The sequence below is a fragment of the Eucyclogobius newberryi genome, unplaced genomic scaffold (assembly GCF_026437365.1).
Source record: "Eucyclogobius newberryi isolate DKJ021-1_F unplaced genomic scaffold, fEucNew1.0.hap1 SCAF_5, whole genome shotgun sequence".
NCBI lineage: Eukaryota > Metazoa > Chordata > Actinopteri > Gobiiformes > Gobiidae > Eucyclogobius > Eucyclogobius newberryi.
In genome coordinates, this window is record NW_027316167.1 from 29,282,445 (window position 1) to 29,303,837 (window position 21,393).

Below are 21,393 nucleotides of genomic sequence, written 5' to 3' on the forward strand. Positions count from 1 at the left end.
CTTCTGCATTTGCACAAGTGCTCATATAATCTGGTCATTAATCATATTTTCTTTCAGTCAGGTTTGATCCGGATATCTCAGGAGGAGTACTTGATCTCACCACTACCGGAGCACTTGGCTCAAAAGCATAACTACAATGCCCCGGAAGGACATCACCCTCATGTGGTCTACAAGCGCTCAGCAGAACACATTATAAGCCGCAGATCTGCAGAACTATCTACACCCAATTCTTCCAGCGCTGACAGCCCCCATCATCCTGACCAGTATAACCAGCATCACCAGAACGACCAGCACGACCAGCACGACAAGATGCACTTCTGTGGACGCCGCAAGCAATGTATGTAAGGGAACATTTTATACCTCAAACGCACTAATGTATTCTTGTCAAATGTAGAGTCAGTTCTTTTCAAGCAAATGGTTCTCCTCAGTCAGCACCAAAATCTAGTAACACAGGACAAAGCTTATTGGCTGATTTCCACTGGCCTTTAATGTGAACATATGGGAAATGTCACTGTGGTTGTCCATTGTCCATTGTATATGTATGTATATATTGATATACATTGTGAAAAATTATATTCCAATTACAAGTATATACAGTATTCTTACACGTTGTTACCATGGGGCCGTACAGTGGCAGAGTGGTTAGCATCCTTATGTGACTGGGACTAGAGGTGAAGAAAGAAACTGAATACTGAGTAACATTTTGGAGGTAAAATGCGTTTAAAATCTGATGATTCTTTGTTAATGTAATTGGACAGACAAAAAATCAACAAATGCACAGATTCTGGTATTTCTAAAAAATAAACGCAAAGCTGCTAAAACAAGTACATCTAAAGGTGAAAAGAAGCTCAAATGGTCAAATAATTTAAAGTTGTCAACATAAAGCTTTTCTCAATATAAAATGACTCACGATGGGAAGAGGAACAGTTACTTCATACTAAATATTACTCAAGTAAGTGAAAAAAGGAATATTACATTACACATACAGCTTTAATTCTCATTCAAAAAAAAGGTGAAGTCAAGTATGCAAAGCAATTTTGATATCGTTAGTCAATAAAATTTTCTTCTTTAAATAAAAAAAAATGAAACTTAATGTATTAGTTACGCTGTATTCAGTTACGCCCTTTTGGCAGGCGCATGGTTTCACTTTCCCTGTTTAGCAGTGGAAGTAGGAAAATGTGTAGGGAGTGGATTTCCTGGCCTTTCGACACTCGAGCTGTTCTCGGCACGAGCCAGGAAAGACACTGCATGTATTAGACTTTCACTGCCAAAATCTGGATTGTTTAAAAAAATAAATGTATTGGCCTACTTTAGCATTGTACCTTTTGTCCATTATCAAGTATAATGTAAGACGGTTTCTGTATTTCTGTCTCTGTTCCCCCACATCACATCCTCTCACTCCTCCCTCGTCCCCGTGTGCCCTCCTAGATGCTCCCAAGCCGCCCTCAGCAGATCGTTTCATCATGCCCGACGAGTTTTCTGTGCCCGGGGAGGAAGGGGCGGGACGGGCAAGGAGGTCGCCCATCTACTCCAACCGCGTGGGGTCCCTGAACGTGGAGACGCTGGTGGTGGCGGACAGGAAGATGCTGGAGAAACACGGCCGCGACAACGTCACCACCTACGTCCTGACTGTCATGAACATGGTGCGAAAAACAAGCAGACGCATTTTACTTTTTACATTTTACAGTGTGTGGCCTGTTTGTGCTGCATTATATCTAACTGTACGTTTTCTGGTGGAGGGTCTGCCACCTGCTTGTCTCCATGGAGATGTTACTGCTTTGCCCGGAAGGTTCCACAGCATGACATTAAGAGTTATAGCAAAGGCGAACCCGCGGCTCTTGGCCAATCAGAATGCAGCTCTTGGCCTCAAATCATATTTTCTCTCTCTCCTGCAGAACGGTTGTAGCTGTTGGAAAAAGCAGACTACAATGTTCAGCACATTTTCTGTGTAACTCACTGTAAACATTAACAAGCTACATTTTAATTAGAGCTAATGTTTACTGATCATACAGCTGTGCATGGGAAACCACCGTACTTTATGATTACTTTAGTTTTACTTGAATACTTTCCAACTGTTTTATGTTTTTAAACCAAAACACATTTTAGAGGCAAGTGTTTTATTGAGACATTGACGTACTATTTTACAGGTATCCAGCCTTTTTAAAGACGGCACCATTGGGACTGATATCAATGTTGTAGTGGTCAGCTTGCTATTACTAGAACAAGATCCTGTAAGTAAACACATGTTTTGTGATTTGTGATTTTTTTATCCACAATGTTTTTTTTAACTCTCAGTGTTTAACTCTCCAGGTGGGTTTGACCATAAATCACCATGCGGACCAGTCGCTCAACAGTTTCTGTCAGTGGCAGTCCAGCCTGATGGGGAAAGGTGGTAAAAGACACGACCATGCGGTTCTGCTCACCGGACTGGACATCTGCTCCTGGAAAAATGAGCCCTGCGACACACTGGGTAAGAAACGGACAAAACTTCCGACTTTCTAAAACATTTACAGCGAGAAATTTTTTGACACGCTAACCTGTAATAACCAGTGAGAGGCATCAACCGTTCCGTGCATTACGCTGTGTACTTTTGAATCTTCTTGTCACCGGGGAGACAGCTCAGACTCTGAGTAAGAGAGCAGATATGCATTTCTGCCCCGACACCTGCCTGACATGAATATTGTAATGCTGGAGAAAGCAGACAGGCGCAACGGTGACAATGTGCGTGTTGGCATAGGCTACTGGCTTGATTTTCAACCACTGCGCCGGTGAATACGAGTGTGCCTTGAGCTATTACCAACCTATTCACCAAAAGAGAAAGCATATGATATAATAAAATATAAAGCACAGAGCAGGACATTGAGAGAGAAACTAAACAGGTCATAATGGCACAAATCTCACAGTTAAATTGTTTCCGAATGTCATGTTTTTCGCATTTCCAGCCCTTAAGTGTTGGTTTGTGTCATCCATTTCTTTCCTATGGCCTTTTTCTCCACGGTCAAACGTATGCTCTCGAGGTATCCATTTACTATGTCCATTGCAGGAGTTTGAAGGCCCAAAAACATAGATCTGAAATTGAGTGGGATGATGATGTCAGTCTATAGGGATTTGATCGCAGTCCAATATTTCTCAGCCACAAGACAGTCCCAAAAAGAATGGTAATGGTGGGCCTCCTGGCAACCACAGTTTCTCCAGCAGTTAGCGTTTCCTTGTGAACAGTGGGCACTTTGACATGGTGTTATTAAAAAACGTGATACAACTAAATTCTTTCATGGCATGTATATATATTTTCCCATTCTTTGTCCGTTAAAACAAAATCACCCTCTTTCCCATTTTTTTCTAAATATTAGTAGACTGGCTATCCAAATTGTGAATATATTTATATAGTTTAGATATTAGGATCCTTTGAAGGTTCTAATTTATGTGTTAATACATATTTCAGTCAGAGTGTTATGGTGGTTTCATTTCTTGGTTATAATAACTCCTTATTTGTAAATATCTATAAAAGTCCTGTTCCTCAAAGCCAAAGGATTCTTTCAACATATCAAAGCTTTTCATTTGATTTTCTTTTACGATCTGTTAAAAAACCCTTTGTTATCCAGACCTTAAATCTCAGGTCGGTACCTTGGTCATGAGTCAACCAGTTTAAGATTTTGACTTTGTTTATATATGCTTTGTTTATATATCTCCAGGTTGTAAGACTGATTTTTCCTAGATAGTCTCAGTTTCCTCCATACGACACATTTGTCATCTGCCAGTAAGGCCTGCACAGGAACCTCTGGCATCACATTATATTCATGTTTTCATTGAGCTTAGCATTGCCAAATTTACCAGACAGGACACTATTAGGCACATTAAATACCACTTTTCTCCTCTTAATGGTGTAATCGAGGAACATTTTCCAGCAAAAACATGTAAATATGACTGACCCAATCCAGCATAACCTGGGAGTACTCTTTGTATTGTGAAATAGTGAGGAATTATCTTAGCCTTATCTTTGATTGGCATTATGTCAATATTTTCTCAGAGGTCTTGTCACATGAAGCCTTTTACTTCCTTATTAAATTCTGTCAAGCAATTATTTGATAAATAATAAAAGCTTGTGAGAACTTCACAGCTGGTTTGAAATCCCCTCTACCTCCTGCCAGTTTGGATGTCTCTCTGACAGACGTTTGGAGCTAACACTGTATAAAGTTTACTGCTGTGGGAAATTTGACAAGTTTTGTTTTGTTGTTGTTGAGGATAATGTGAGGATAATAACATATATTTCCGTAGGCTTTGCTCCCATCAGTGGCATGTGCAGTAAGTACAGGAGCTGCACCATCAACGAGGACACCGGGCTGGGCTTGGCTTTCACAATTGCACATGAATCTGGACACAAGTAGGTTTAAAACTCATTCATTGTCATTTAATGTGTTATTACCGTTTAAAATATAGTTTTAGTATGCATTTTTATCATTTTAAACAATAACAAATCATTCTGTATATTATCACATCAGTTTAGTTCCCTTTTTGTGGGAAATATCATGTAAAAATAAGTTTTCCCCAACATTGTCTGTTTTAGTTTTGGGATGATCCATGATGGTGAAGGTAACCCATGCAGAAAGACAGAAGGCAACATCATGTCCCCCACACTCGCCGGGAACAACGGTGTCTTCTCCTGGTCCACCTGCAGCCGCCAGTACCTCAGCCGATTCCTTGGGTACAGAACAATCCCACATGGTCACGTAGAACCATTTACACTCTGCCTTTTCGCTCGACTCACGTGCCTATGGGCCGCTGTGTTTACCAGAACAGCTCAGGCTTCCTGTCTGGTGGATGAGCCGAGGCAGATTGGCCAGTACAAGTACCCCGAGCAACTTCCAGGACAGCTCTACGACGCCGATATACAGTGCAAGTGGCAGTTTGGGGTCAAGGCCAAACTTTGTAGTCTAGATTTCGTAAAGGTAAGACTTCTAAATGTTTTGGGCAAAGTTTTTTATTGCGTTTTTATAGCTCCGCCGGCTTCAATGGACCGTTATTTATTGCTCGAAAGCCCCACCAGCCGTACCACACAGGCTGCTGATTGAGTGCCCTATTTGCCAGGCTTATTGAAAGAACATGGGGCGCTAAGTCTAGAGACACAGAGGCAGGATTATATATAGGCAAGGACATTCTGCTATACAGCGCTAATGATGCGGTTCTTAACAAGCACTTTATTAATTAGCATGATCTTTGGAGTTCTCATCCCCCCCCCTTCCGTTTGACTTGCCTTTAGAATAGGATCTGACAACGGAGCACTCCCCCTTGTCTCTTTCTTTACATCGCCCTGAAGGGAAAAGCCTTTATGTCAGAGGGCTTTATTATTGTGAATTCAGATGTAAATGATGTTCAAAAAGCTACTGCATTTCTTCCTATAGAGCGAACTCAGTGGGAAAATCCAATCAAGCCTTGTCTGAAGCTTGTCTATGTTTGGCTAACACGAGATCAAATACAACATCTGCATGTCTTTGACTTGTGTGCCGGTCGGTGGGTGGTAAATGAACCTACACGTTCATTAACATGTGCTCGGGGCCGCTCCGCGTCTTTTCTCGACGCTGCTTTGTGATGTAGATCTTGCGCAGTGTTTTGGCTGTGTACCACCTGCCCATGTTAGACATATGTCAAACACAGAAAGACCTGAATGCTCCATGTGTAGGCGACCACTTTCTCTGACGTGTGGGAGTCGGGCATGTTGCCAGATTCTCCTGCCCCTCTCTGGACCTCCGATCTCCCTCTGTGCGCTCTTTGAAGCTCCATCTCTGTACAGTTGACTCATGTGACACACACAATTACAGTCACTTTTATTAAAGAGCTTCCTTGATTTGGTTTGACACCGTGGCTTTGATGTGAAGCTTATGCTGGCGATCTTTGTGGCGGTGGTCTTGGCCGATATTTGCTTCATGGTTCTCTGTTATTGATACGCGTCTATGCTGTTGTTTGACAGGACATCTGTAAATCTCTGTGGTGTCACCGCACCGGGCAGCGATGTGAGACCAAGTTCATGCCAGCAGCAGAGGGCACTACCTGCGGCCCTGACATGGTTTGTCTTTCTTCTTCTAAGATGTTTGATTCTCCACGCATACAACGGCAGAACACATGCGAGATTAACACGACAGGTGTCTAGAGTCACCGAAATTAATTTTTGTTGTGGTAAGGCAAAGAAAATGTATTGCAGATTATTTAAACCATCAATAGTACAGATAGACAAATGTTGTGTATTTCTATTTGGTATCATTTAAAGAAGACACCATGCTATGTTGAGTATGTATATATATTATTTTGAGTATGTATATGTATTATTTAAATGGATAATTGTATACATTATTTAACTTTTTTGTTAAGTAAAAGTGATATCTGTGTAATCTCTCATTATAATCTGCAATATAGATGTAAAATGTCTTAAAAAGAAAAAAAAGAAAAGAAACAGGTCCATTCAATCAATCAATCAATCAATCAATCAATCAATCAATCAATCAATCAATCACCAATCGATCAATCAATCAATCAATCAATCAACCAATCAACCAATCAATCAATCAACCAATCAACCAATCAACCAATCAACCAATCAACCAATCAACCAATCAACCAATCAACCAATCACATTTTATTTATAGAGCACAATTCATACAAAGTGCAATTCAAACTGCTTTACAACATTAAAAAACACATACAAAAAAAAAAAAAAAAACTTTATAGTTAAATTTCACTGATGCTAGCTGCTGATGTAGTTTACATGTTTTTATTGTTGAATAATGACCTATGTGTGTGCTTTTTTTTTGAATAATCACAAGTAGTCAGAGCAGTGGGCGTAGATGTGTGGTAGGTGAAAACAGAAATCGATTGCATGAATGAATGATTGAATGATTGAATGAATGAATGAATGAATGAATCAATCAATCAATCAATCAATCAATCAACATGCAATTCTGAGTAGGCTTATGATGAGGGAGTTTTGTTACAACATGCTTAAAAGCTCATGAAAGCCAAGTTTACACAATGCTTCCCCTTTAACGTCCTGATGTTGAAGGTTGGAAGACAGTGTGGTGTTTTGCCTCGATGATTGAATAATACGAATGCTGTTATTGCCATCCATCTTTAGGCCCGAGCCCCAGCAGGGCGGAGGGCCTATTGCTCCCGCAACGCTAACCCCAAACATGCGGGCTGCGTTGCGCAGCCCGCATGTTTGGTGCCCCGTCGCCCCTGGCAAGTACAGTGAACTAGCCCATGCCGAAGGCATGGATCATGCATACTTACTCCTGCTATGACTGAAATAGTCAACAATTTGTGAATGGGCGTAGCCCATTCACAAATTGTTGACAACAGCAGCGCAAAGCGCTGCATTCCTCCAAAAACCCTCCTGGCATCGTCCTGTACGCGAGAATCCATGCCGCAGGCATGGGCCATGCTTGTATCTGCTAAAATCAATGGAAGTCTATGGGGAGTGGGCGGGGCATCCCGACGGAATGGGGAGTGACGAGCGCGTAAGCGCTCGTAATGATGATTCCACCCCATGGCGGCATGGGGAAGGCTTAGAGCTTTCAAACGATGTATAATTTGTTGTTATAGTGGAAACGGCTATATTGTTTTTGCTAAAAATATTATTATTTTTCTTGTTCTTCTGCTTTTTGAGCTCTAATTTGACCCCCTGAACATGCTCAAAAACTCACCAAACTTTACCCAAAATTCAAAATCGGCGAAAAATTTTGTTTTTTCTGGGCCATTTTTTTTTTCGTTAAAAAATGGCGCGACAGCGCCACCGACAAAAGTCAAAATACATTGCGCCTATGGGAGACGCCCCGAGGTCAACTTTGTCGTAGAGCTACGAAATTCGGAACACGCATTCCTCTTGTGAGGACAAAAAACAAATATTATTGTGGCCACGCCCCCATAATTACCCTATGCCCGCCATCTTCCTTTGAAAATGAAAACACGCTGTGTTAGCCATTTTGTTCACGTCAAACTTTGACGAACTCCTCCTAGGGCGTTTTGCCCACCGACTTCAAAATCGGCGTACGTCCTCTGGACAAGTGGGGCATCTAAAGTTATCCAATTTTTTGAGATACCTTTTACGGTCTGTGTGCGGCGCAGCCGCAAAGTTGGACAACTTATTTTGGGATATTGCAGATCTAAAAATTGTTCCCATTTGATCAAAACAAGTCCGATTAGGACCAAATTTGAATCAGTTGTTCAACTTTCTAGTTTGGACCAGTTTATGATGACAAAATTGAAATGGGCGCGATAGCGCCCCCTACAGAGTGACCTTTAAATTAACATTGAAGGTCAAAAATTAGTTTTACCAAAATTTTCTAAACTTTACCCAAAATTCTATTTTGGCGTCCCGATCAAAAAAGCCAATCAGACAAATGCCTTAATTTTTACGGCATAGTCGTAGCTATGACATAAACCTCCCATGTTATCCCTATGGGAAAACCGCTAAATCTCTCGAATATCCACATTTTTATGTTTTACACTTTAACGAAGTCCTCCTAGTGCGTTTTGCCCACCGACCTCAAAATCGGTGTACGTCCTCTAGACAAGTGGGGCATCTAAAGTTATCCAAATTTTAAGGATAGCTTTTACGGTCTCTGTGCGACGGAGCCGCAAACGTTTCCCAGAATTCTGACTATTTGGCCTTCAGAGTGGCCTATAAACAATAGAGTTTTTCCAAATGACATGATATTTTGAACAAAATTCTAATTTGCCATCCTGATCACAAAAGTATGAGAGCTAAGTCATATTTTGTACGGCGTAACCGTAGCGATGACAGAAACATCCCATGTTATCGTTATGGGAAAATCATAGAATTGCTCAAATCACCACATTTTTACGCTTCACACTTTAACGAACTCCTCCTAGGGCGATTGTCCGATCAAGTTCATATTTGGAGAATATCATCTACACAAGAGGGGCATCAAAACTTATCCATATTTTGATTCTAAGTGCTACGGTCTCTGTGTGGCGGACCCGCAAAAATATGTCAGAAATGGGAAAACAGCGAAATCTCTGAAATGTTCACATTTACGCTTCACACTTTAATGAACTCCTCTGTGGGCAATAGCTCGATCAAGCTCATATTTGGGGAAAATCATCTACACAAGCGGGGCATCAAAAGTTATCCATATTTTTATTCCAAGTGCTACGGTCTCTGTGCGGCGGCGCAGCAAATTTGACTGACACTTGTGTTCATTTGCACTGGATTGGCCATGTCCAATGTGTCGCCGTCTGTCAAGTTCTTTTTTTATTCAACACACAATAAGGGCGCCATCTTTATCAAGTCGAAAGCGCAGAGTCGGAAGGCCGGCGGCCCGCGAGGGCCGTTGGATGCCGCTTGCGGCTTTAATTATGATTGCTCTTACTACAGTAATGAGTCTTAGTAAAGAAGTAGACCAAAGAAGTGTGCTTAATCAGAGTGATCCAAGTCAATTGCGTCTGGTAAATGTACTTTGATGATACTTGCTTGTACCTGCCATAGGGGTCCTTCTTCCAGCTGGACAGAGAACAATAGTCCTCTCTCTCATATTGAATACTGGTATTTAGACAAGAAGGTGTGTGAGCGTCGGGATAGACTAGGATCAGTGATGCTCAGTGTATCTGTCTGTATGGGGTTTGAGCTTCCAGGTGTATTACTGGGAACATGGCCAAGGCAGGAACCGCAGCCAGCATCAGAGCTCAATAACTGATCTGTATTGTTCATGTGTCCGGGTCTTGTCTGTGCAGTGGTGTCGGCGGGGGCAGTGCGTGAAGTACGGGGAGCACGGCCCAAAGGCGGTCCATGGGCAGTGGTCCGCCTGGTCCGAGTGGTCTGACTGCTCCAGGACGTGTGGGGGAGGGGTCATGTTTCGAGACCGCTCCTGCAGCAGTCCAAGGTAAACGCCGCACGACACTTAAGATATGACAGAAATGAACACATTAAAGATCGTGTTGTACGCATTATCAAGGCTTTTAAATGCCTTTTGCACATATTTTATTGTACATCAGGGGTCTCCAAACCGAGTTTTGAGTAGCTCGCAGCTCTTAAGCGCTTTCTCTCTGTGTAGACCTGCACAAACTTTACTCTCCTCTTTCCCCACAGTCACTTCTCTCTTTAGTATGAGGTACTGGCAGTGAGCAGTGGGCCTGGTTAGGTTTAGAATAAGACTTGGAAAAAACAGATGTGCAGGTGGATCAGGGCCACTGGGGGAAAATGACAGCCACAAAGCCTTGTTCTGCTGGCGTCAAGCTACAAAATGTCCTTGATTTGATGTTAATCGGCCTCATATTTACGGGGAAAGATTCAAAAGAGTGAATGAATGGAAGTGCAACCTGACGCCAAAGCAGTTATAAATTTAGCTACAACGTGAAACAAGTTTAAACGTTCTGAGGAAAACCTTCTGCAGCCTGAGTGTTGCCTGGAGAGAAAAGAGGTGAAGATGTGAAGGGCCAGGGGCTGTGCAGTGAAACGCTGGGCTCATTTACTAAAAATAAAATCACATTATGCAGCCCAGTGATCTGCCAAAACAGTAAAATTCACAAGAATGCTGGAAATCACTTATGATCTCTGCACAGTTTTCTGAGGGCCGACCCCCAGACCCCCCTAGACCCACCTGTTGTACCTCTGCCTATAAACAAATCATTCAAAAACTTGAATATTGAACCGTGTCCTGTGAGTGCTGTGAAGGTGGAAAACCACTATATAGATACACTGTAATGATAATATATTAGTTTGTATTATATATTGAGATAAATGTTCGGACAATAGAAATTACAGTTTGTTCCAGCCAAAATAAGCGATAAAATATTTTGGAACACGAGTAGCTCACAGTTCAATAAATCAGAGCTGGAACGCTGTTTGTTTTTGGGCTCAATATTTAAGATTTGAGCTCTATAAATCTATGATAAAGTAACTTTTATGACTCATTATGGGCATTAACTGACTACTTAAGTGACTTATTCGGCTTCTTATTTGTAGCAGCTTCTGGTTCTTAATGATACTGTTCAACAAAAAGGGTTTCCTGGGATTAGCCTGCTTTTATTTCATTGGCACCATTATATATTGTACTTCAAAATGTGTTATTGTGACTAATTGTAATAACGGTACTAATGAACTGACCGGTGATCTCCTTTGGCAGTTGCTCCAAGTGTGGACTTTATTATTCCACTTGAGTCTTTTTATACCATTGACAATTTTAATTAAATATTAACTATGAGGTTTGAACAATTTATTTATGAACTGAACCAGATGGAGAGGCTCTACAGCACTCTTCCCTATTTCATATTTTGAGATTAATTTCATATGTTTTTATATACAGCTTTGTCGCACTGTAGTCTGCAATAAATTTCCACTTGGGGGCAATAAAGTTGATCTTATTCCATCTCATTTATTAAGAATTCACCATAAAGTGCAGAAAGAAATAAAGTCAAACGGCGTCAAAAACTTCCATCGCGCGCTCATTTGCTCTGATTATCGTTAATTCGATTCATCCGCCGCAATCAGATGGAATACATAACACAGATGACAAAAAGATTTACGCCGTTGTTCGCTTATTTCTACAACCGCGATCCTCTGACTCGAGGAGCGGGGGCCAGAACGCAACTCTTGTCCCAAAAATCCTCCCCTGCTCCGAACACCTGACAGTGAGGCTTGCCAGGTATCTGTCAACACGAGTGTGCGCGAGCGGAGAGTGCACGCACACACACATACACACACACATGCACACACACACACACATGCACATACACACACATGCACACACACACACACACACGCGTCCATCCAAAGCCACTCTCATCACTCAGAATGGCAGGCCAGACAGTCCCCTCCCCACGCTGCAAACTGCACAAACCTCCTAATAGCATGATCCGATTCGAAAAGCTGCCAAGACGGTCAAGAAAGAGTTCCTCGCTCAAACAAACGTAATTCGCCATAATTCTTCAGACGCTAGATCCCACGGTGCATATTTTCTGTAAGTGAAATGTCTGTCCTTACACGCAAGTGAGCGATGTTTCATTTTTTTGCGGGGGGTGGGGGCTTTTCCTTCCCGTCCTTCATAGAATCCGCGTGATTTATTCGTCCACGCGAGGCCCTCTGTTGATTCAATACGTCTCGATTTGTAATCATGATTTCTCTCGACATGAAAGGAAACGAGCGCAAATGGCATTTTAATAGGTTTGATTTGCTTGTGATGTTTATGTTCTTAAAATGATGGTTGAACGAGATGGATGTGTGTACTCACGGTTTCCACCATATTGTAAGGCATAAACAGGCAGGCAAGCAATAGACCCGCTTCCAATGTCGTACAGATGTCGAGTTCAAGCACGAATGAGTCAGAATGAGAAAAAAACTAAATATGTTTTCAACCCAAACATACGCTACGGTAAATGTAGCCTTAATTACATTTACAAGCATGTTTTTGCAGGATCTAAATGCTGTCAGGGCCTTACTAACCTGATTGTCTGGGCACAATGCTAATTCATTTGTTCATACGTTTTCCTGTTGCCAATTTGAATAAGAACAACAATCTTTTGACTAGTTTATTGGGTAACACTTTGTAATAACTGCACCTTAGTTTGCCTTAACAAAGCATGACTAAAGACCCAATAATGATATACCGCTAGTTTATTAAGCATGATTCAGGCTTTGTAACTAGTTAATGACGTTTTAACTAGTTTAAATCCTTGTGAAAAACCAACCTTTTCTCTCTGGCCTTTTAAACACGAACTGAGTCATTATTTGTATTAACTTTATGTGTATTTTAATTGTTTGTATATATGTATTATTGCACTTTGCTGTACAGTACTAAGTGTGCTTTATAAATAAACCTTGATATTGATATTGATATTGAATGAAGGTTAAAGTTAGGAATCAGGGTTAGAGTATTAGTTAAGTGATTACTAAGGCTGAATCATTCTTAAAAACTATATGTTAATTATTGATTAAATCTTTGTTCATGCTTTACTAAGGCAGGAATAGGTGTAGTTATTATAAAGTGTTACTGTTTATTGTTCTAATTTCACAGTAGTTGCAGTTGCTCCATCTAAATGAATTACTTGCAACAGACTTGTATTGAATTGTCTTCACAAACTCAGAATAATAAATGGTTGCGGTCAGAGGCTGTCAAACAAACCGCATAATTACACCTGTATTCGCGTTTACATCTAACCTAATACCGCTGTAAAGTGAGCGCCGCTGGTTCCCGCTACCGAATTCCACACCTCTCCTAATCCTTACATGTGAGCGAGGATCTGTGCTGACCACTTCTCATATGACACACATTATACACCATGACTGGCAGAGCAAAGAGGGCCAGAGGAGTCTTTAAACCAGGTTAACTGTCAGCTCCATTTATCATTCCTACGACGCTGAAAAGTACTTTGTAGCAGCTGCCGTTGAAAAGCGGGTTGATGCGAGCGAACCGCTGAGTTATGGGGTCAGCGGGGGCAGCGGAGAGTGGCAAGATAGAGACGCGTAACCATCGAATACAGTCATGTAGACGAATCAGATCATATTTACTGTATATTTGTGTACGGGCGGAGAGCGATGTACAGCTGGTGCGACGGCAGACGGATTACACATTCTTACATTAAGCTGCCGTGTCATACATGTATTCTGGGTCAGTTGTGGTGTCATCGTAAACATTACTAATGATTCCAGTAATTATTTTTGCCACATTGCTTTGACCCTAATCTGAACGGGATTAGGCTGCATGGTGTTTGTCGCTGGATGTCACGATCATAGTTAGGGCTGCGCTCGAATATTAAACGCTGAAATATTGCGACACTGACGTTGGCGATACAGTATTGAAAGTGTTGTATATATGTATTGTATGTGCTACAGTGCTGTTGCTTGTTGGTAGAAAGGTCTTGATAGTTGAAATTGATGTTTTTCATACGCTAATTTTAATATTTTTTTTTTTTTTTAATATTTTGGATATTTTTATTGCACTAAATATGTATTAATCACGTGTTCTTACTGTGAGGCTTACTGTGGCTTGTATCGCCACAAAATTGACTCTGTGTCTCCATGGAAACGTTCCTTTAGCTACAAATATTCCACATAAAACGTATCTATACGCATGAAGTATGGTGCAGTTTATGGTTTTACAAATAAATACTGTTAAGATGTATTTGGTTCTTTAAAGATATTGCAGAATATCATGTGCAATAAACTGATTATAGCATGTGTCGCAGAATTGTGATTTTATTGTACTGTATAGTGTATAGTGTATAGTGTATAGTGTGTCGTGTATCGTGTATCGTGTATCGTGTATCGTGTATTGTGTATTGTGTATTGTGTATTGTGTATTGTGTATTGTGTATCGTGTATAGTGTATCGTGTATCGTGTATCGTGTATCGTGTATCGTGTATCGTATCGCATCGTGAAGGAGATTGTGATATGCAGCCCTAATCATACCAAACACCAATTTGTCTAGGGATGCAAATTGAATAGAACTTTACTGATATATTTTTATTTATCTTTAAGAATCTAACACATAAAACCCAGAACAACCCAGAACACAAACCAAAACCACAAGCAAACACAGTAATAAACACCAAAAGAAACATAATAACTGCACATTTAAATGAAAATAAGAGCCTCATTTGGTCCAATCAGTTACATCTTTATACAAGTGTACATCCGACCCTCATTCCTCCCGTCAAATTGGAAACATTTATTCGATAACAGGCGAAACCTCACACTTTACCACACTTTTTATTGGTGAACAGTGAGTCTTTTCATTCTTGTCGTAAAAGATGTTTTGAAGCACAGCGATCGCTTTAAGGTGGGACGGGAGTATAGTTCCCTCTCCTCGCCTGTATTCCGCGTGGACCACCTGCCAGATCAAACACGGTCCTAATCCTCACCAACAAGACCGGGAGATTAAGCTCATGATCTTGACCCGCTTTTGAACATATATATCGCGGCCGGCTCTAATTTATAGAGAATTTGCGCGTGCTTTTTAAACGTCCGCTCAATACTAAACACGCTCGGTAAGGCTAGCGCTCTCAACGGCCCCGTGTTGGACATGAGTGTGAAGACTCGGGGGGTGTTTCTTAGCTAAAGCCGTGTCCAGACCCCGTGACCTTTGACCCGCAGGAGTTCAGTCTGAGCTCCCCGGCGCTGCGATTTACTGGCCTTCTGGGACGCTTAAGGGCCCCGGCGGGATGAGCGCGCGCCGAGGGACGAGAAGCACGGGGCCCGAAACGCAAACCGAAACGTTATCATGTCTGCTTCCTCTCCTGCGCCTGGAGTTAGATTTACTGTTGCAGCGGTACAGCCCATTCGGCACCCCCGTGATAAAAGTACTACGGATTCTGCATTATTTTCTTTCCGTTGCTTTGATGCGAGGGCCTTGACGGAGCCTTGACGGATGGAATATACAGTAGAGTGTCCCGCCGGGCCCCTGCAAGTACGTTACCATATGGGCCTGGTTGTCTGCCGCCGCGTATGTCTCAATAGGAAGCCGTCCACTCAGAGTTGGATCGTATCTACGCGTAAAAAGGACGCAAAGATTGGCTTGTAGCAAATTTATTCACATTTTATACGCACACGCATATAACAGGAAGTTTCATCCGTCCCGGCAGGAAGTGGGAAGTCTGAGGTTTTGAAATGGAAAGAATGGACAGTAAGGCAATATCGGCGACGGCATCTATCGTTCAGTCATATTGTCCAAGACATTTGAGTGAAGGACTAAAGAGTACACTAAAGGCAAAGTGAGATGCTCTATTTGATCAGCGTGCTTCGACATAAGTGTGTATCCATGCTGCGTCGGTAAATAGCAAAACTGAATTTTCTCCGCCGGGGGTAGGAATGTGTGGAATTATTTTAGGAAGCCTGGGAAGCCAGCTGTGGCACTCTGATTTCCATTAGTTTGTTTGTCTTGAGAAAAAGATGGGTTGGTTTTCACATTAAAGTTGAGTTTTCTCTCTACATCTCTGTCACTCTTACTTTTTGTATTTTATTGTATTTTTATCTGGACTGTTGAATATATGTTTTCCGGACTATAGGTCACACCGGAGTTTAAGTTGCACCAGCCAAAACATGCATAAAAGAGAAGAAAAAAACATATATAAGTTGCATTGGAGTATGAAATGTGGTTGCAAGTGTGAAAATAACAAATAATATCACATATAAGTCGCTCCGGAGAATAAGTATCAGTATATAAGTATAAATATAAGTATAAGTTGCACCACGGCCAAAACTGTGAAAAAAGGTGCGACTTATTGTCCGGAAAATCCGGTAATTGATTCATTGTAGTTGCCAGGAGGCTCACCGTTCTCATGTGTTCTGGGACTGTCCTGTTTCTAAATAATATTGGACTGAGATTAACAAGGCACCGAAGAATATATTTCTAAATTATGATGGACATTCAAAACATTTGGACCAAATGAGACAAATACGTTTGACAAAAAAAATTAGGACTACTTATTCTGTTTATCCATACATTTTTTGTGTCTTGTTCTATGTTCATTTGTGTTGTTTTGTATATTAAAAAATAGATTAAAAATATTACCGTATTTTCCGGACTATAAGACACACCTTTTTTCATAGTTTTGGCCGGGGTGCGACTTATACTTATATTTATACTCATATACTTATACTTATACTCCAGAGCGACTTATATATGATATTATTTATTATTTTCACACTTGCAGCAGCATTTCATACTCCAGTGCAACTTATATATGTTTTTTTTCTTCTCTATTATGCATTTTTTGGCTGGTGCGACTTATACTCCAGTGCAACTTATAGTACGTAAAATACGGTACATAAGATATTTGTTTCAATATCTTACCTAAATGCTATGTTAATGTTATTTCTGATCATGTTGATAAAGCAGGTACCGTAATTGAGATTATTGGACCCAATTAGCTCATTCTATATAAAAAACTCTGAGCTGTGTTGAGGTTTTCCAGTTGATAAATGGAACCATAACATGTCAAAGCATTTGTTAAATTCAGCTTCGTGACCTGTTTCACTGTGAGCGAATGGGTAAAGGTTGCTTGGTTCATTATTTTCGCTCTTTCGTGTGGGAAAATTCCATATTTCTGTCATCTTAGGGCTCACTGCAACATTCCATACATTAGATTCAGCAAGACCAATCCCGCCTGACATGAAATAACGGCGCAACGATATTAGTAACCCACTGATCATTCTTACATAGATAAATCACTCTGTACGATGAATACAAAGAATTACACAAGTCTTTATCCTTTTTCAGGCCACAAAATAACGGTAAATTCTGCGAAGGCTCCAGTCGCCTGAACCAACTGTGCAACACTCGCTCGTGTCCTCCGAGCGCCGTGGACTTCCGAGGCCAGCAGTGCGCCGAGTACAACAGCAAACCCTTCCGCGGCTGGTACTACAAGTGGAAGCCGTACACCAAAGTGGATGGTAAGGTCATTACGCCGACTATACGCGCCCCTCGATGCAAACCGTGAATGATTTGTAGGCATGCTTTATTTATATAGACTTTATAGCGTGTGGCCGGAGCCGCACGGAAAACGAGAAACGGTCGCGCCGTGTCAGCTCAAAAAAAAACAGTGCTCGTGTTAATTGTTTCTTTCTGACGTGGGTCTCTGCAGTGGAGGGAGCGGCGAGAACAGGAGGAAGCGATCACTTTGTGTAATGTGCATGGCAGACGTGTAGCCACCTGCACCCTCTGACACAGTTGGGATGGATTTAAAAAGTAAGCCCGCAGGCCAGCTTTGTTACGCGGGAGGAGGGTGCGCGCGGGGGAGGGGGGGGAAGGAGAGCCATGCGTTTGGCCCTCTTCCCGGCCCTGTTTAAGCTGTTGATGAATGGGAGGTGATGTAGAGAGGAACAGATTCTGAACTGCCTTTCGGAGACCTTGAGCCAAGTCACCTTCACCATCATTTATTTTAATCAAAGTCGGCTGTGGAGACTTGTCCGCGATAACTGATCTGAACCGCTAAATAAACCTGTTGCCCTACGCGGGTTCTCAAGGGTGCAGTCAAAGTCCGCTCCTGCCGTGTCCGTTTCTGGCCCGTGTTTGGTCCATCGCGCTGTACAGAATATGCCTAACATGATGTGTCGGGGTCGCTGCAGTCGTTTGTAATGCCCTGGCAGGGAGAACGGACTCGTGCAGCTGCTGACTGAGTGGCATTCCCATATTTCCAGATGTTTCCTTGTATCTGTCCAGATGAAGACGTGTGCAAGCTTTACTGCATCGCCGAGGACTACGACTTCTTTTTCGCCATGTCCAGCAAAGTCAAAGATGGCACTTCCTGCTCCGAGCACAAAGAAGACGTCTGCATTGATGGCGTTTGTGAGGTGAATGTTATATTAGCGTTAGCATATTAGATTTGATTTATTATTGAGGATTGACATTGCATGCTTAATCCTGAAACGCTCCAATCATAACATTAGAAACGAGTTAAAACGTGAATAAGAACTTCCATCATGAGGTAGCGGTAGACATAGACTAAATAAGATACATGGAAAACTCAAGGTATAAAAGAGCTGACACAAAATAAACATTTAAAGCAATGGTTTTGTGTGTAGGCTGTGGGCTGTGACCAGATGTTGGGTTCCAAGGCCTCCCTGGATGCCTGTGGGATGTGTAAAGGTGACAACTCCTCATGCAAGTTCTTCAAAGGCCAGTACACGCTCCAGCACAGAGCCAATGGTGAGCACTTTTGGAAGTATCCGCTCTTGTACTTCACATGGGAGTTCCTTTTTCCGTGACAGTTTGTACAAGACGCAGGGATTAGGATGAGTGTGTGATGACATAAAGCGTTCGCGATGCACTTTCAATCGTTTAAATGTGAATCTCGTTTGCCCCAGAGTACTACTCCATGGTGACGGTCCCAGCTGGCGCTCGCAGCATCCGCATCCAGGAGAAGGAGGTTTCCACCAGTTATCTGGCAGCTCGCTCACTGAAGAGGAAGTACTACCTGACCGGGGACTGGACCGTCGACTGGCCGGGGAAGTTCCACTTTGCTGGGACAGTGTTTGACTACCAGCGCTCTTTCAACAAGCCGGAGAGCCTGTACGCGGCCGGACCTACTAATGAGACGCTGGTGTTTGAAGTAAGCCGCGGTCTCTGTAGCGCTCCGTACTGTCCACTAACGACAATCCACTGTGACAGGCGCCCTGGCAGAGCTGCCGCGCCTCTTTTTTTTATCTTTAAACATGACAAAGCTCAGATGAAAAGCCTCTGGGTGGGGGAAAAGCACATGCACTTGGACTTGTCATGTTTCTAGAAAGTACACCAAATACACACACGCTTATTTAAGTTAAACATTTGCATTTCTGCCTCATATTTAGTCTGCAAATCACCACAATCGGCATCAGTTAAGCCTCCAGATGTCTCCTCCAGATGCAAACTGTATAGTGCCAGTAGCACAGGACAAACAAGTCACTTTGCAGCAGCAGCAGACACTGAGCAACCGGCACCAAACCACGCTTATATCACAATGCAACAAACATATGCAGGCTCACGTCTTATATCGATCTGTAAACTTCAAAAACGCACGTGGGACTGACGCTGCTGTCGACAGTTTTTCCTCCCATCACAAGGATAACGATGAATATTCCACAAAATCCACGTGTATGCTGCATATTCTCTGTTTTATTTGACAGCCGTGTGTAATGACGAGCAATGATATGTCTTTACGCCCGCATGACACTGCTTCTGATTGGTCACATTTACAGTCTATCTCTTTTTTTAGCCAATCACTGACTCCACTTCCTCGTTTTGCTTGCGTTTACTTCACCGCAAATGATGAATACAAATGTTCAGCTTTTCTGAATGAGAAGAGAGAGCGCTGCTGCTGAGACTCATAGTAAAATAACAACCTACTGACTGTAAATACTATGGCGTTATGGCAGAGGAAAGAGTAATTTGTTAGATTTCTCAATATTGAGCATTATGTTATACTCAAACGCTGTTATTCACAACGCTGCTTAGATGTGGCGTAAATACAAGCTTCAAAGTTGTATCATTTCTCACCAAACACTGACTTGATGTTGTGATAAACCACTGTAATTTATATGTTTGGTGACATACTTAGCAAAACATAGCGGATTGAAATTGTTTCTCTTTTTGACTTATTCATTGTTCATTGTTTTATGTTCACCAAGACAAGTTCCCATGTTTGAGAATTCTGTTCATTGACAATAAACCCGTTCTGATCCTGATTCTGAAAGCAAAGCTAGTGCACAATAGCATCAGCTGTTTCCTGTTTTAGTATTGTTGAAATTGGCTTGGATTTTCAGTTACGATTGAGAGTTTGTTCATTCAGAAAAAAATTGTTGTGTGTCGTCAGTGCCAAAGAGCTCCAAGTGAACCAGTCTGGAGTACCAGGGCCAGTCGAAGAGCGCTTGAATTTTTATTTTGCGAAGCCATCATCTATTTAGCTCGGCACACTGGTTTTGGCCTCCTGTGGCTGGGGCCATGTAACGACGTCAATCTTGCACATCTTTATATGTTCTATTCAGTATGAGGAGAGTCACGTGTCTTTATTGAAAACAACTGACACATTTCAAGTGTTTCTGTCGGTGTGACATATGCAGATGTAATAGTGCGTAAAGCAGGCATGTCCAAACTAGGGCCCGGGGGCTAAATGCGGCCCTCAGACCAATTTTTGTTGGCCCTCCAGCTTCCTGCTATGTTGGTCCAAACAACAAAAAGTACCGTAGTACTTTTTACTGTGAAATTGGGAAAAATTCAGGCATATTGATATTATACCAACCTAATATTAATGTTCTAGGTCTAATTAAAGGTGTGGAGGCTCATCGCAATGCAACATTTTGAATGATTCACTTTGTCATTTAACAAATTCGACATTGTCAAGTTGTTTGTGGCCCTCTGCCCTCTGCCGTAAATGAATCTTTGTGCTTCTTTAAACAAGAACTTGTTCTCACGTGGCTGATTTCTATAACAACGTTGCTTCTTTGTGGCCTGTTGTTGAGTCTATTCCAATTTATATGATCACATGTTGGTGAGACATTAGAAAAGGCGAGCCTGCAGCCTCCAAGCCTTTTCACCCATGTGATTTCTCGCCCCTTCATATTGCTTTAACGTAGACTGATACTCCATGTTTATAATTAGCACAAAGCCAAAGGTTGAGAGGAAGGACAAGTCACCATCCATCCCTTTAGGCAGGAGAATGTGATGCTGGACAGCTGTATTCTCCTCACGGTGCGGGACAAGTGCCTACCGAGTCATAGCTGTGTCTGTGAAGGTTTAAGTAAACTGTGCAGACACACGTGGGATGTTAACTCTCGCATAACTTTGTCAGCACAAGCATTTTTCCCCTGCACTCTGAACCCTCGCCATGGAAACAGAAGTGGAAACCAGGTGAGGACGAGATGCTTTTTTTCTGGAGGAGAAGAAGCATGTCTCCTCTGTCAGGCCCTTGGGCTA

The 21,393-nt window shown here is 42.0% G+C and overlaps 1 protein-coding gene across 1 annotated transcript in view; it reads left to right on the forward strand.

Annotated features, from left to right (window-relative positions):
- adamts18 (ADAM metallopeptidase with thrombospondin type 1 motif, 18) overlaps nucleotides 1–21,393 on the forward strand; it is a 58,585-nt gene that overhangs the window by 18,816 nt on the left and 18,376 nt on the right. The window contains exons 4-16 of the mRNA XM_072465379.1: nucleotides 58–337; nucleotides 1,429–1,643; nucleotides 2,148–2,231; nucleotides 2,311–2,470; nucleotides 4,276–4,381; nucleotides 4,565–4,702; nucleotides 4,793–4,946; nucleotides 5,966–6,061; nucleotides 9,742–9,890; nucleotides 17,224–17,396; nucleotides 18,166–18,296; nucleotides 18,528–18,651; nucleotides 18,810–19,054. Of these exons, the coding sequence (XP_072321480.1) occupies nucleotides 58–337; nucleotides 1,429–1,643; nucleotides 2,148–2,231; nucleotides 2,311–2,470; nucleotides 4,276–4,381; nucleotides 4,565–4,702; nucleotides 4,793–4,946; nucleotides 5,966–6,061; nucleotides 9,742–9,890; nucleotides 17,224–17,396; nucleotides 18,166–18,296; nucleotides 18,528–18,651; nucleotides 18,810–19,054 (2,055 nt within the window). The remainder of the gene's footprint in view (nucleotides 1–57; nucleotides 338–1,428; nucleotides 1,644–2,147; nucleotides 2,232–2,310; nucleotides 2,471–4,275; nucleotides 4,382–4,564; nucleotides 4,703–4,792; nucleotides 4,947–5,965; nucleotides 6,062–9,741; nucleotides 9,891–17,223; nucleotides 17,397–18,165; nucleotides 18,297–18,527; nucleotides 18,652–18,809; nucleotides 19,055–21,393) is intronic.